The sequence below is a fragment of the Idiotropiscis lumnitzeri genome, chromosome 1 (assembly GCF_059441095.1).
Source record: "Idiotropiscis lumnitzeri isolate Australia: NSW breed Sydney's pygmy pipehorse chromosome 1, RoL_Ilum_1.0, whole genome shotgun sequence".
In the NCBI taxonomy this organism is placed as follows: Eukaryota; Metazoa; Chordata; class Actinopteri; order Syngnathiformes; family Syngnathidae; genus Idiotropiscis; species Idiotropiscis lumnitzeri.
The window spans coordinates 42064400-42077000 of record NC_142391.1 but is presented as its reverse complement, the minus strand read 5'-3'; the positions used below and the strand labels follow the sequence as shown (position 1 = coordinate 42077000).

The following is a 12601-nucleotide window of genomic DNA, read 5'->3' as shown; positions in this document are numbered from 1 at the left end:
ACTCTGTGCGCTCAGGAACACGGCGATGGCCAGTCGCTGTGTTTTACGACATCATCGACATTACAGTACTGAATGCCCATGCGCTTAATCAGGAATGCACTGGCTTGAAGGAGAGACGGGTGGACTTCATTGTGGAGCTTGCAAGTGAGCTTGCCCAGTCACATGTGGGAGCCAAGGAGGAAAATAAGGACAAGTTACTTCGCCAAGAACCTCCCACACCTGGCGAAGGGAAAAGGGCAATGTGCCAAGTTAACTGTCGGTGCAAGAACAATCATGCCACCGTGCGCTGTGTTGATTGTTACAAGTACACATGCGGCAAATGCCGAAAGGAGACGGAGTGGCAGTGCCAATTATGTTCGGACAACCCCCACGACTCTAGCTAACATATGTACTGAAATTTCAAATTGTGGTGAATAAAAATATTGCAATACTGTAAGCATGCAAACTCTTCTTTCTCATGCCATGACAACAAAAAGCAAAACTATAATAGTTCCCTTTCCCCAGTAGTAGTTGAGTAGAGAGCGGTTGCCACATTTGCAGAACAATGGTGAAAAAAATGGTCCTACAACTTGGTATGGAAATTAGAAAATGCAAATTACTGGGCTGTTGTGTAACTGACCCATAGTCAAGGTTCTGGCTTTGGCTGTCAGCTAAGGCTCTATTGTGTGAAGTTTGCATGTTTTCCCTGTGCTTCTGGCTTCCGCCCACATTCTGAAAACATGCATCCAGCGTTGGTTGGTATAGCTCCAGGGATGATAGGAGACAAAATGGGTGGCTGTTTTAAATATTTCCCAAGTGTGTTTTGGTGCACACGGTGAATGTATTAATAAAGCAGATACCACAGGAAGATGATGGTGACTTGAAGTATCAATTTATGACTTCTATGGGGACATAGTAGGACTCTCACATGTTAAGTAATTGTATTAAAAGCATTCCATTATAAGTATTCCCATTTAAAGGGACAATTTAATGAGCTTAACATCTGCACTGTTGGAATTTAGTTACCAAGCAAATGTGAATTACTAGGGAATAACCCCTTAATTAAATGTACTCAGTGCATGTTCGTTTTTATATTCAAGAAAGGAAATGGTATAATAAAGACTCTACAACTAATCCAATTTTGTTTTCATATAGTCTCTTCAAGTCTCTGGAGTTCAGCAAATAGAACAAGTCAAATATCCGGGCAACTTTTCTTATCCTCACAAGGACCCGCATCAATATGAAGGTAGTCTAAAAAATGGTGCTCCTAAAATGCAGCTCTCCACAATAAATAGGGTCCCTCACACTCGACAGGTTTTTCTATCATAGATCATGTAGGTTGAAATTGTTCTCCCTCCGTCTCTTGGGTCCAAGGCCCCCCTGGTCCCATGGCTTATCCCAAAAGGTCCAAGTTACCTCCGTCTTCTGGCATCCTGAACTCGTATCTTTTGTATGGGCGTCCAAGTCTCAAATTATTGTGTTTAGATGTGTGGGTGCCGTGACTCGGCCTTTGTGACCCCTGTTGTGCCAGCCTTGTGTCAGATCTCAGATGTCTTTGGCTCTCCTATGTATGTGTCAGATGTGCTTTATCGGTGTAAAAAAAGTGTGAAGTATTGTCACTTGGATATGCAGGCGGTGTGTCCATCCATCTATTATCTGTACCGCTTCTCCTCACGGGTTGCGGGGGCAGACAGTGTGTGTGTATGTGTATGGTGCAAATATGGAGTACCGGTCATGAACATTTGAACTAAGTAATATATGAATATAACATTTGAGAATAATTAAAAACCAGTAAACATTATTACTGTGCACTGTACTTTTCGTTTCAGTTGATAAATGCTTTTTGTTTAATAAATACTTAACGTTTACAACATAGCATCGGAACATCCGGAAGAGTGGTGTATTGCGTAACCCAAAGCCGCCGTGGTGAAAAAAGGAAAGTTAAGCTAACGCGTATGGTTGAAATTGGAACAGAAAATCACCCACGATGTACATTGTCGTGGGAAGAATCGAAATATAAAATCTCCAACTTAGAACAGAGTCAGAGCTGTTAAGTTCCAAAGATGGGTTGTTGTAGATATTAAAAGTACAGTCGAAAAACTGGAGCCAATCCTCATCCAAATAAATGTGCATGTCTAATCATTCCCACTTTGGTCTCTGTAAATACCCCTACTGGTAGTTCATGCCCCACCCATCCTCACCGTGATCAGCGAAGAAGCATTGTGCATGTCCTCCCAGGCTCATATACGAAACTCTGCAGGTGCATCTGCTCGCTTCCAAATTTCCTCATTCTCGTATAAATCAGCCACGAAGAGGTTAATCCTTTTGATATTTTGAAGTGGTCATAGGTTGGGACGTCCATATGTATTTCGGAGCCAATTGATGACCGTTTTTTTACATTATAAGCAATAAAAGTACAATGATTTCCAATGGAGTGTTTGTAATTAGTGACTCCAGCAGTAACGGAGAGCGGAGGGGGTGGCATGGCCAGATTCCTAATTAAAAGTAGGCATTTTTCAAGTCGTCACTTATTTCCTAATTTCATCAAAATGAATGGATTAAAAAAAGAAAATGATTACTAATTTCAGTTTTCTGATAAAAAAATATACCTACTTAGCTTGTTAGTGAAAAATGGGCCATCTTGGCTGGACAGATACTTAAAGACAGGGGTGGGCAAACTTTTTGATTGGCGGGCCACAATGTGTTCTAAAATTTGACAGAGCATGGAGTGTTTTGGTAACCTCACCTCATCGGAGAAAATAAATATATTTAATTTTAAATGAAAGTGAACACAAGCATTCCAACAAAATATGTCTTGACACACTACGGTATTTAGAAAATAAAACATTAACAAGGTTTATTCATTTAATTTTTTTTTTCAAGTTCGGCGGGCCGGATTAAAACGTTTAACCGACCGCGTGTGGCCCCCGGGCCGTAGTTTGCATTGACCTGCTTTAAGATCAGGAAATATTTAAAAGACTGTCAACAGTTTACTGAAATTTGTATGCAAGTTGAAAGAATTATAGTGAACATTCACCAATGGATGAACTCTAACCTAAATCCTGTAGTAAGAAAATGGTATTTAAAAGAGGAGAGAGACAGAGGTGCTTGTTGCAGTACTCTACGCCAATCTTTATTAAACCAAGGGACACATTTTACATTAGAAAGATCTCACTGTACCATCTTCCATCTAGTGGAGGAATACTTAACTCTGCGCTCATTCAGGCCCGCCTTACAGGTGGTCACCATGGCATGATGTCAGTCATCTTCATCGCCTCATGCCGGGCGATGTGTGGTGGCTGTGTGGAGTTGGTTGCTTTATGTGTGACGCCATGATTGTAGAAGGGAGCGCGACTCCCTACTTTCCTCCCATCGCTTTGGCGCCCCCTCTCGCGTGGCGCCCTTATGCGCAGCATATGCCGCATACATTCTTTTTGCGCCACCAATTGTCGACCTGCGGTATATGTCAAGTGTCTTGAGATAACTTTTATTTTGAATTGGTGCTCAATATCCTGTCCTCTGTGTTGTCCATCCATCCATCCAGCATTTGTACCGCTTCTCCTCACAAGGGTCGCAGGGGTACTGGAGTCTATCCAGCTGTCTTCGAGGAGTTGCGGGGTACAGGTCATACCTAGTGGCAATTTAGAGCGTTCAATCGACCTGCCGTGCATGTATTTTGGAATGTGGGAGAAACCGGAATACCCGGAGGAAACCCACGCAGGCACGAGGAGAACATGCAAACGCCACACAGGAAGGCTGTAGCTGGGATCGAACCCACGACCCATCGCGATAACCAATTTGGCCAGTGTTTGTTGAAATTATTGACAGGTGACGGGATGGATGCTCGTTTTGCACATTTACTTCCGTCTGCATAAACACACGGCATGCTCTAGTCAGCCCCAGATGGCCTTATCGGCACGCTACGGAATAAACTATTAAATTAGTATTCATGACTAATTGTCTACTAGGAAGTCCACTGCGGTACCCAACTCACCTCAACAGTGACACAATTGAACGAGCGGTAATTTAAACACACCGAATCACTTGTATCACCGCATGGCCGAGAGTGGCGCTGTTGAGTCCTTATAGATAAACAAGTGGAAACATTACCAAGGTAACTCGGTTACACCCACCTATCACAGTTTTACTGAAAATAATGATCGATGCTCAGGCTTACACACGACAAAAATAAGTCAATGTTCGCCCGCACATTTTTCAAAGTGAATCTGCAAGTTTTTTCAACACGCAGCTTCAAGCAGAGATTGAGGGTGTAGCATTCTGGCCTGGAAGTCACATCATAGTATTAATTGACTCTTTTGTTCTTAACACCAATGGCGAGTGTAAAAAAAAATGTGAAATATGAAAAGGTAAATATTTCCTGTTAAAAATGGTCGCTGAATGTCATATTCATTTCTTGTCTTCATTCAAATTTTGCATGTTCTGCTTTTAACAATTTAAAAACATTTTCCTTGAGCAAAGCTAAATTGATAAGGAAATAAATTATGTGACCTGTTATTGTATAGATCTCAAAATTCAGTACTCTGTGGTGCAAAATGGTGCAAATGACATTTATGACGTTATAAATATTTAATATACATTTGACATTGATTTTATTCGTCATGGATTATGCCAGCAGTTAGTGTATTCCGGTGTGGGTACTAGATGTGATTGTGCTGCACGATTGTATATTAAAGGTAGTTTAGCACCGAGCATTCAAGCAGCCGCGAAAGAAATTACTTCCAGGTGTGCGAGCGACAGCGTGATGTAAGACAACGCTCTTTTTTCTTTAACCAATTCAACACTGGTTAGTTCGACCTGTTCACAGTAATACATTGAGTATCGATTTTGTTTTCCTTTTTTCATTTTATTTTTGCTCGACACGCAGTGAACCATCGTTCAAAACGGTATGTCAGCACATCTGCCATATTGGATTATGGTCGTCACATTAGCCATAAAATCAGCAAATAATAATCAGAAACCTGAGTTTGAAATGAATTAAAATCAGTATTAATTAAATTAATTAATAAAATTCATAATACCTGCCCCATTAGCATCATGTACTCCCCTTCAGTCTTAGTCTGGGGACAGGTCCGCTTCCAAGTCTTTCCAACAATTAGCCCACACAATCTTTAAAGTGACCCCGAACAAACTATTTGCCGCCCGGCAGGTGAGCAACCAAAAGCAGCAACCCTCAGGCGACCAGCGCTTAGGGGACACATCCATCACAAACATCTTCACACCTTGGTTTTACGAAGTATGCCACAATACTGTATTAAGCCACTAGATGGCACCAGTGGCCTGGTTTGGAAGCCTCAAGTAGTTGCCTGCCTTGCCTGCTGACTAAAATCTACTCTGAATGCAGCCTATAATCAGCAGCTTGCTTTTTATTCTTCATTTTTTATTATAAAAGTTACATTTATTAATTGCAAGAAGGCTTGCACGTGTTCATTTGGAGGCGTCGGTGTTGTAATGGTTTAATGGAGGTGTAAATCACACACATGCGCAAATAAGTCAACCTCTATTTCTTGGAATTTCAGATATATTGCAGATTGGGGGGGGGCGCATTTGGAACATATTGCCCGTGAAAAGTATAGTAAGTCAGTAAAAATGTTTAAAGTGACCATTTGTTTTCATAGTTAGCATTCAGATTTCACATTTACCATTTAGGTGGAACATCTGCTATTTAGACTGAAGCTAAATGTGAAAACTGTTGTGCTGTCATTTTCAGCATAAACACATAGTGGTGATTGGGGAGTGAAGAACACTTGAGCAAGACTCACTGCAGCACTTTATAGTGCACACACAGGCGAAAGGAAAAGTAAAACTTGAATGAATCCTTTGATGCTGTCTGAAAGAGATCATGCAAGTTACACTGACATGACATGACATTACGTTATATGCTAATGTCATGACATTTCGGTAATATGTGCAGCATGAAAGGCTTTTGGCTGAACGATTTAGTCTTGTTCCAAATGATACAACCTGCTGGTGCTTATAAGGTGTGTCTCTTAGTGACAGTTCCAACATCTATGGTGTCATGTCTCGATCAAATGTGACTTCATTTATACAAGCTGAGAAGCACTTTCCAGTCACTACAGGGGCACAGTGGGCTTTTATGTGTTTGTGCCCAAGTTCCCGAAGGGGATCCCTGGAACATTTTGTGTTTGCGCATTTACTGTGATAACATTTTCCTCGCTGAATCACAGGCAATGCTGTGTAGTGGTGGCACCTTTCCTCCACAGCTAACAGGGAACTCTGTGTGTTAGTCAGCCATTCCGGTAGCCACCACACTAAAGTTCCTTTGAAATGCCAGTTTGTTTATTGTACAGTAGTAAATATGCAGGATACCGTTAAGGAAACCTCATATTCACTGGATGAAAAGGCTGCATCGGTGTTGATGGCTCTTTTTTTTTTTTCTTGAAGCTCAAATCCGTCACATTGTGATTAGGGTTATTTTTTCAAAATCAAAAAAATACAAAAGACTCCACCAAGACTCCATCATGTGCCAATAGTCAGAAAGTAAATTTTGAGGCCAAACGCATCCGATATAGAGCTTCATCTCTCCCCCCTCGGTGTAAATCTGTATGTGTAGCCTACTTTCTGAAATATGACTTGCAAAGGACGTGATAGCTTGTTTGACTAACACTGCAGTCAGTCACTAGTGCTCTATTCTCCCTGCTGTCATCGCTCCTATTAGATGCAATGGAGGAATGTGCAGGCCAGGACTTCCAATTGGACAGCAGCCAACTGCCACACCTGCTTCTACCCCAAGCAGCAGGCCAACTCGTCAGCTTTTTCATTCGTTTGATTTATCCCAAATGATCATGCTACTCAACTCATGATGTAATATGCGCACAACCATTCATGACATCTAATCCTCTGCTGGTGATCAGCTCAGATTGCTGTTGTTGACTCCGTCCAATATGGACAGTGTGGAAATGGAGTCAATTCAAGTTAAAGATTGGGATGAGCGATCACTGGAGCGTACCGGAGCTTTGTAAGGACACTCGTATGAGGAATTCGGCGGAGACGTAAATTGTGACGTTGAAGTCCTGACACTGGACTCACAAACGTGCACATGCACGCAGTCTCACGCAGATCACGCCTCACCATATAAGCCATTTGAAAAACATGCAACTGTTGCAGACATCAAATTTGAGTTTTGCACATCACAACAAATAGTGATTACATTCTACACTTCCTATTTTACTTTTGGCTCAATATGAACAAAAGACCGAATTGCGTGACTGATTGTGACTTGCTGTATTGCGCAAAAGCCTCAAATAGCTTTGCTGTTAGAGCAATGCTATAATTCCATTTTAACTGGGATGCCACCCAGTAGAGTGCCGACAGTCACCCACTGCAATGTTCCGTCTCATGAAGAGCACACAACCTTTGCATTTGTTTTGAAACTGGTTTCTAGCTGATAAACAATGGTTGGCGCATGGCCAGACAGGAGGCTGCCAAATTGGCACCCCCGCCACCCATCCCCTTTTTTCAACTCCCCCCTCTGCTCCGACATGACGCAGCGTGGCTAGTACACACATCCTGCCTTTGTGGACCAGGAATTTTAAGAATGTAGACTGTTGCCCTTCTCCCTGCTGTTGCCCATCAGGTTGCTGGTGGACCAGCCTCTCACCTCCTTTGCTCTTATCCATGACAACCCCCCCCCCCACCCCTCGAGCATCCCAGTGGGTTCTCACCACAGCTGTCAGGGTATTTGTATAAGTAAGTTTGTGCGCTGTGGTGCGCGTCCTCCCACAACGACCTGGCCGCTTTGGTCTTGAGTGACAGCACCTGCTCTTGGAAGGCAAGCGGTGTGTCGTTGCTCAAACTTCAAAGCCACAATTTTGAACACATCTGTCCCCTCAAGGTTTTACAAGTTTGGCTTCTTTTCATGAGCAAATATGTCTTTGGCATGATGTCCTTGATGGTTAAGATCTCTGATCTTGTGGTGATGTGATTTTTGTCAACTGCTGCTTCCAAGTTCAGTAGCAAACACTTTAAGTCAACAGGATTCAAAAGGACAAACTAAAGAACCGGTGACAGCAAAGAGAGACTCCACCGTGATCTCACGTCACTCGCGTCTGGACCACAGAAACTCAGAAAGAAGGAGCATAGATAGACCTGTCACTTCAGGTGATGAATTTCAAATAGAGCGAATGCTGACATTTTCCTGCGATTCATGAGAGCTCGAGATTAGGCCTGTATTTCCTGGAATGTGGCCCATTCGGAAAGAGGATGGGGGGGAAACACAGGATGTCCCGAGCTGCAGTCCCACAGCATAACATTGTGCTGTTCACAGGGACTTTCTCCATTTCAGCACATCCCCTGTTAAAAGCTGCCACCATGATGGAGTATGTTTTCCTTTTCAGTGCTTCCATTACACCTGTTTTGACGACCTCCGTGACTTCAGTCAACTATGACGAGTTGTGTCTGCCTCTAAGAGTTGCCTAAATGAACTGACACATTTGACAGGGTGTGGTTAAATTGTTCCATCAATGCAGATTAAGAGAAAACTTCTCATTTTGAAGCGAAATTTGAAAAAGTGTTTCAAACACATTTTTTGTCAGTCTCACATGCCTCCGATGATGATGATGATGATGATTTCACAGAGGGGGTGGGGCCATGTGTGTCTATAAGTGCAGTGCCTGTCGCGGGAAACCTCTTCATGAGGTAGAGCTGGGCTGACCGTTAGACACATAGCGAAGCTGACTTGTGGACTTTATTGCAAGGTTCCTGTGGATGTCAGATTCCAGAGCTGACTAACAAGACAATACTCCACTTTGGGACACAGCTGTCTTTGAAATATATTTAAAAAAATATTTTCTAACTTGGTTCAAACTCTGCACCAAGGATGCTTTACCTAACTGTCAGTTTTCATCAGATCTTTTCCACCTTGTTTGTGGTCTGCAGCACTGTGGTGATGGTGAGTTGTTCTGCTCTGCACTCTCATCTATGGAATGTTTCTTTAAGTACTGTAAACTGTTGGCTAAGCTTTGACCCGGCTCCTTAGGCAGATGATGAATGCCCACCTGTGTGCTCATGTGCTGCCTCATCCCCGATGTGTCCAGCGGGTGTCAGCTGGGTGACTGACCACTGTGGCTGCTGTAAAATATGTGCACGGCAGTTCAATGAAGACTGCAGCGCGACTCAGCCCTGTGATCACATCAAGGGGCTTCGCTGCCACCTCGGGGCCGAAGGAGACCCTGGGAGAGGACTGTGCCGAGGTGAGAGTGCCGATAACTTGATGTGATGTTGGTGATCAGGCTTTACACATTATTTCACTTATGTGATCTCATGCTCATGTGAGACCTCTGAGAAATATTTAATGTATTATTGAATTAAGAAACTCTCTGATAAATATGACAGGAGAACATTGGTCAATTTAGGGCATTAAAATGGTGGGGCCCAAATTATTATGTTTTTTTGACTGGCACTCCAAATACCGGGTGGTACATCTTTGTGAATCCACACCAATTAGTTCTTTTTGTGGCCCACCTCTTTGTGTGCAGTTTTATGTAATCCTGCTGCTAATACACTACCTGTGAGGGGGATGAAAATACAAAATAGATAATAAATTTTGGTTGACTTTTGAGGGTCAATACAGCATTATATAGACACACTGGAGAGTTTTTTCACTCTATTCTACCCCCTTTCCCCCATTAATAACAATTTCTTGTGTGAATGATGGTAGCTGAGGCGCATGGTCTACCCTGCGAGTTCAACGGCCAGTTGTACCAACACAGTGAGAACTTCCAGCCCAGCTGCCAGCACCATTGCACTTGTATGAATGGAGTGGTGGGCTGCATGCCCCTCTGTCCTCACCAAGTGCCCCTGCCCAACTTGCACTGCTCACATCCCCGTTTGGCGCGGCCAGAAAACAGCTGCTGCGAGGAGTGGTTTTGTGACGACGACAACCACATCAGAGTGGAGCCAGAAGAAATGACACGCACCCCTGTGCCAGACAGTCAGCCTCTTCCAAACCACATCAGTGCTTTGCTGCCACCCTACCCACAGCTTCGCCAGCCAGCTGCCACTGGTGGGACCATGTTCAGAGGTAAGGCTAACAGTGTTCTAATTTGATGCCTTTCTTGATCATTAAAATGATCTATGGAGTGAATTTCAGTGAAGAACTTTTTTTTGCAATACATCAACCGTTTTACTGAACTGTGTACTGAACAGCATGGAAAAAAATATTTGGATACACCTCTTAATGATTTATCTAATAAATAATGGTGTGGCCTGAAACCTCTTACGTTGCCATTGCACAAACAAGACTTTATAAAAGTGTGCTTGTATTAGTTTGATGTGGAAGAACTTGAGTGCCCTGATCTCAACATCATCGAACACCTTTGGGATAACCAAAGCAGGAGGCTGTGAGCCTGGCATCACAGATTTAGGCGCACTCCAACATCTAATAGACACAATACCCGCAATAGATATTTGCTGCAAAACCCGTAATGGCAACAGTTCTTTTGACTGTACCGAATCAATTTATTCTAATGACTCCTCCCAAAAATGTGTTTTCTGAATTGTTCAGTGCCACGTCATTCTGTTTTTCTGGCCTGAGGTTCATATTCACTTTGTCACATTTTCATTTAGTCAGGGACGCTGCATTCAAAGACCGTAGGACAAAGTCATTTTCAAGAGAGACATCTTTACTTTCAGTAAAGCCGGAAACTCATGAAGGTGGCAATGCAGATCGACAGATAAATTAGCACTTAATCCCCACGACAGACCGATACAGAGTCTGCATCACTGAATCCGCCTGTCAATGTCCTGTTCTATTCTTCCATCACTCGTGACCAAGACCCCAAGAAACCTGAACTTGCTAGATCTCATCCCAGATCTGGTTACGACACCCCCAACATTTTTCAGGACAATGGTCTCTGATTTGGATGTGCTAATTTTCATCCCAATCGCCTCACACTTGCTTGCGAACAGCTCCAATTAGTGTTGAGGATTGCGGCTTGATGAAGTCAACAGAATCACATCTGCAAAAAGCAATTTCCTGAGTAGTGTGCGGCAGTACCACTCTTGGACGGCACGCCCACGGCTGAGGTCATCTTAATTATTTAAGTTCAGCCATTAAGGAGCGATCATTTCATCATTGTCTTTCATTTTGTCTTCTTGTAGGTTGAATGTCCAGCTGACCAGCTTTAGCCCATATAATTTCTGCACAGCTACAGTAATTGAATCAATCTCCTATTAATGGTCTTTGTTGTTAGCCCCCAAAGAGATAACAGCGCTCCCGCGGTCTGAAATGTTACTGGAGTCCAGCTGTTTTCCACAAACCACTGCCTGGACAGAATGTTCCACTTCATGTGGAATGGGGATATCAAGTCGAGTCACCAATAACAACCCAGACTGTCAGCTAATCAGAGAAAGCAGGCTTTGCCAGGTCCGACAGTGTCATCTGGAGCTTCCAATTACTATTAAGGTATGCGTACAAGCACTTAAAAGAGGAATATGAACACTCAGTGGGTGATAAACTGATCATTTGATGATTACATGATGTGATTTTTAAAGCATCAGCTTTCTGTTCTGTGCAGGGGAAGAAGTGCCAGAGAGGTGTTCGTCCGCAGGAGCCCGTTCAAATCACTTTTGCTGGATGCTCCACAGTAGAGCTCTACCGCCCTCGCACCTGTGAATCATGCCTCGACGGCCGCTGCTGCAGGCCCTCGGTCACCCGCACTGTTCAACTGCGTTTCCGTTGCCTGGACGGTGACAGCTTCTTCAGGAATTTCATGTGGATCCAGCGCTGCAGCTGCAGTAAAAACTGTCACACACATAGCAGACCCTCAAGCCCGTTGGTTAGCCTCCACAATGACATTCACACTTTCAGACCCTGAGGCTTACTCATCAGCTTTGGCCCGTAAGACTTTGCACGTACCCATTTTACCCCTTTCATCCTACCATCCCCTCCCTTGGCAAAATACCCGCTTGCACTTTAAGCTTCCTGCCACAATGACATAAGTTTGTCCACATTACAGGAGATGTGCGTAACCTACCACAAGAGCAGCTCTGAGCAGAACACACTGTGCGGCTCTATTAGACAGTTGGCAGAAATCTTGTACTGATCCCCCCCCCCATTTAATTTATTTGTACATTTTGTGTTCACAAACTCTATTTCCACAGAGGGTAATATGACGCCTAGTCTCCCAGAGTTGTGAAGATCAGTAAAAATGAGGATGATATTTGTCATAGAGTTTCAAGTTTTTGGGTCATCCACTCTGAGGGATTGTTTCTGACATATCACTGTATCTTGACTTCACACATACTGCATATGTGGAGTGATATTTTTTGGGGATCACCTCATTTTTCGGGGTGTGATATTTTTTCCATTGTGTGTTGAAATTGACAATAGCGTGCTTTATTTTTGAAAAATGTTGCATATCGCTGGCAATGTCAAACCTCCAATGTCGTACTGACCAGTTTAAAGTGTTTGAAATATTTGATGATGCGTTGTTAATAGTTGAACAAACGTGAAGTTTTTGGTGTCTGCGGAGAAGTGGAGATCTTGGAGGTAAAGGATTCCGCTCGAAGCCAGCGATATTTAAGACACAATTTTTTGTTTTTGTCTGTCCACACCTGGATATCAAATAAAAAAATATAAAAG

The 12601-nt window shown here is 43.2% G+C and overlaps 1 protein-coding gene across 1 annotated transcript; it reads left to right on the top strand.

Annotated features, from left to right (window-relative positions):
- Window positions 1–8664: 8664 nt before the first annotated feature.
- Window positions 8665–12601, top strand: ccn1l2 (cellular communication network factor 1, like 2). Its single transcript, XM_088306719.1, has 5 exons — window positions 8665–8908; window positions 8996–9209; window positions 9677–10039; window positions 11211–11422; window positions 11535–12601. The coding sequence occupies exons 1-5, from the start codon at window positions 8837–8839 to the stop codon at window positions 11832–11834; spliced, it is 1161 nt and encodes a 386-aa protein (XP_088162845.1). The 5' UTR covers window positions 8665–8836; the 3' UTR covers window positions 11835–12601.